This window comes from Crassostrea angulata, chromosome 3 (assembly GCF_025612915.1).
Source record: "Crassostrea angulata isolate pt1a10 chromosome 3, ASM2561291v2, whole genome shotgun sequence".
In the NCBI taxonomy this organism is placed as follows: Eukaryota; Metazoa; Mollusca; class Bivalvia; order Ostreida; family Ostreidae; genus Magallana; species Magallana angulata.
Genome location: NC_069113.1, coordinates 54,414,779 through 54,417,765, shown reverse-complemented (window position 1 = coordinate 54,417,765; position 2,987 = coordinate 54,414,779). Strand labels below are relative to the sequence as shown.

Below are 2,987 nucleotides of genomic sequence, written 5' to 3'. Positions count from 1 at the left end.
CAGCGCAACTTGGACCGTTATGAAGCTCTTTGAAGCACATATAATAAGTCATTTGGTAAAAACTGTATCAGCTAGTTGAAAATCAATTAATCAGAGTATCTGCTTAAAACAGTTTCTTATAAAAATGGTTTTTAGTGGAAAAGAAGACCCACCACTTTTTTGGTGGTAAAATCTTCACTATCCTATTATTAATACTAGATTCTACATTCATACAAAATGTTTTAACTGAACATCTACGTACACCGCTTTATAACTATATTCATATCAATCGTGGAATGTTCAAGCATTAAACAAACATGGATAGAATATCGATTAATTCATAATGTGAATTGTCTATTATTTTTAACGTATTCAAATATTCGCTATATATCATTCATATTATAAAATGCTTGCTATGCAATTTATTTTAAAGATCTAGCTGACAGTCAACTTTTGAATCTGCCTTTTTTTTTTCAAGTGACCTCAAACATTCTGATGAACGGGAACACTAAAATGCTTTTTTGTTTTTGTTAAACAAACTACACGAGAAATGATAATTCCCTGAAATTTGAAATACTTAACTTTATCTATATTCTTATACAATAACTACATAATAACAAAACATGTTCTGGGTTTTTTTATATCTTTTATTTTATCCTTTTTACCAAACAAGACACAAGATCTCCTTTCTTTAATAGACCTGAAATGAACCACAAAAGTGTTAAAATACACGCTTTTAAAATAATTGTTATCCAAATTCTGATATGGATCATGCATTTTCTTGCTTTTTGTTCGTTACTTATTGAAACAGAAGCTTATCAAAGGCATTTTAATGATAAATCAATGGATTTCCTATCCTTATATTGAGAAATTGAAATTTAAAAATAAAAAGTAATCCAATACACTTATCTTAAAAACAAATAGCGTAAGCCACACCCGCAAAAAGATACAGCTTTTTTCTAATTTTAGATACAAATACTGTTAAAGAATTGATTACCTTTTTAGGTCTAATGCCGCCAAAAATAGGTCCGTTGAATACACTTCCGGATGCAGCAGCAGCGGAGGCAGCAGCGGCATTTTGTGCGGCTGCGGCAGCGGCGGCAGCAGCTGAACCACTTCCTCCAAGACCAAAAAGTCCAATGTTTTGACTAGCGGCGGCGGCAGCAGCGGCAGCATTTTGTCCAGCAGCGGCAGCAGCGGCGGAGACAGCCGATCCACCTCCTAGATTGATTCCATAGTAGGGAAAGCTAACTTGGTTCCCATAATAATAGGGGAATGATGCAAATCTACTGGCAGATGCAGCTGCGGCAGCAGCAGAACCACCACTGGCAGCGGCTGCGGCGGCAGCAGCAGCTGATCCTCCTCCCAGAGTGAATCCATAGTAGGGGGCACCAAAGTATGGAAACGATGTGAATGATCCGAGTCCGCTGGCAGATGCAGCGGCTGCGGCAGCGGCGGCAGCTGAGCCACTGCTTGCAGCAGCAGCGGCGGCAGCAGCTGATCCTCCTCCTAAATTGAATCCATAGTAGGGAGTATCATAGTATGGAAAGGTCGGGACTGATCCGAATCCATTAGCAGATGCAGCGGCGGCAGCAGCTGCAGCATTTTGACCAGCGGCGGCAGCTGCAGCGGAGGCAGCATTTCGACCAGCTGCAGCAGCAGCAGCTGCTGCTGCGCTATTTCCTGCAGCGGCAGCACCGGCAGCTGCAGATCCACCACCCAGACTGAGGAGTCCTCCAATGACACCACCAGAGCCAACAAGTCCTGAGCCTACTCCACCGACTCCACCTAATGGTCCGTACGGTTTGGGATAATAGTCGTCATACCTGGAATAGTGACTGTTAGTGTCATAGTTATCTGCGAATGTGCAGGCAAAAAGGCAAACGATGGAGACAAACTTCAGCATATTCCATACAAACAGAAACAAAAATTTTTAAGGAAGTTTTTACAACAGCTCAACAGTCTACAGTACTGTCTATTGTTAAGAAAGTTCTTTATTCATTCATTAATGTTTTACCCTTTAATGAGAAAAAAAAATTAATTTATCTATACTATAGAGGTTTAATATAAAGGAATGTTGTTTAAAATTTATTTTAAAAAAACAATTTTGATTGACTTACAAAATTGATAAGAGTAAATTGTAATAGATTCAGCTATATTCTTCATCAATTCAAACTATTTAAATTTGATATTTAAAGAAGGATCACACTATTTATTGTATGGGTTTACGTAAACTCTCTCTTACCTCTTTGTTTGTATGATTGGTCACTGGACTTCGGTCGGGTGATGATTTGTACTGAATTTCTGCCACTTTATATACAAAATGGAAACACTCTAATTATGCTAATGAGTGGAGCTTAGACTTAACGATCGAAGACTTTTTATGATTTACAAGGAAATAACGTGCCCAATGATAAACTTGGTGGACACTTTCAGATAGGAAATGTAGTTTTAAACTTTCGATTTTTAATTTCTAAATCTAAAAAAAAATTAAGATTTCTAATTAGTTTTGCATAATTAAATAATTAAATCATTTTCTAGATTTTGTTTGTGGTTTAAGATGCTAATACGCTTTGCTTTTTTGCTTGAGAACGAAGCTCACATGTTGATTATAACATTGTGGACTTGGGAAGAACTTGTTGCTTACGTGAATAAAAACAGAAAATAATATGGATCCATACAAATGTAAAGTTGTGCTGTTTGTTTTGTTCTCTTTTCATACAATGATACCTATTGCAATTCAACTTGCAGAGGAATTAATTAATATATTTTATCTAAGAAAATGTACAGGACTTTTTTATACAAAGAAGAAAGAAGCCGTTTTTTATAAAATCTGTTTTACTTGTTCAGTGGCTGCAACATTGTATTAATTTTTTAAGGTTTTCAAGTAAGGAAGCAATTACTGTAAACGTACTACATTTGGCGGTGTATTCTATTAAGCGCTTTTGGCGGAATCCGGCACTTTGCTAAATCAAGTACATCGGTAAATGCCATACATCTATGTATAA

The 2,987-nt window shown here is 36.8% G+C and overlaps 1 protein-coding gene across 1 annotated transcript; it reads right to left on the bottom strand.

Moving 5' to 3' along the window:
* Positions 1–607: 607 nt before the first annotated feature.
* On the bottom strand, positions 608–1,900 carry LOC128178897 (antifreeze protein Maxi-like). Its single transcript, XM_052846296.1, has 2 exons — positions 977–1,900; positions 608–679 (listed from the first exon to the last, which is right to left on the bottom strand). Exons 1-2 carry the CDS (start codon positions 1,883–1,885, stop codon positions 671–673), a joined length of 918 nt encoding a protein of 305 aa, XP_052702256.1. The 5' UTR covers positions 1,886–1,900; the 3' UTR covers positions 608–670.
* Between the last annotated feature and the right edge of the window lie 1,087 nt (positions 1,901–2,987).

Bases quoted from the DNA above. Each gene is read 5' to 3' on its own strand.
- LOC128178897 (XM_052846296.1), bottom strand. From the start codon at position 1,885: ATGCTGAAGTTTGTCTCCATCGTTTGCCTTTTTGCCTGCACATTCGCA.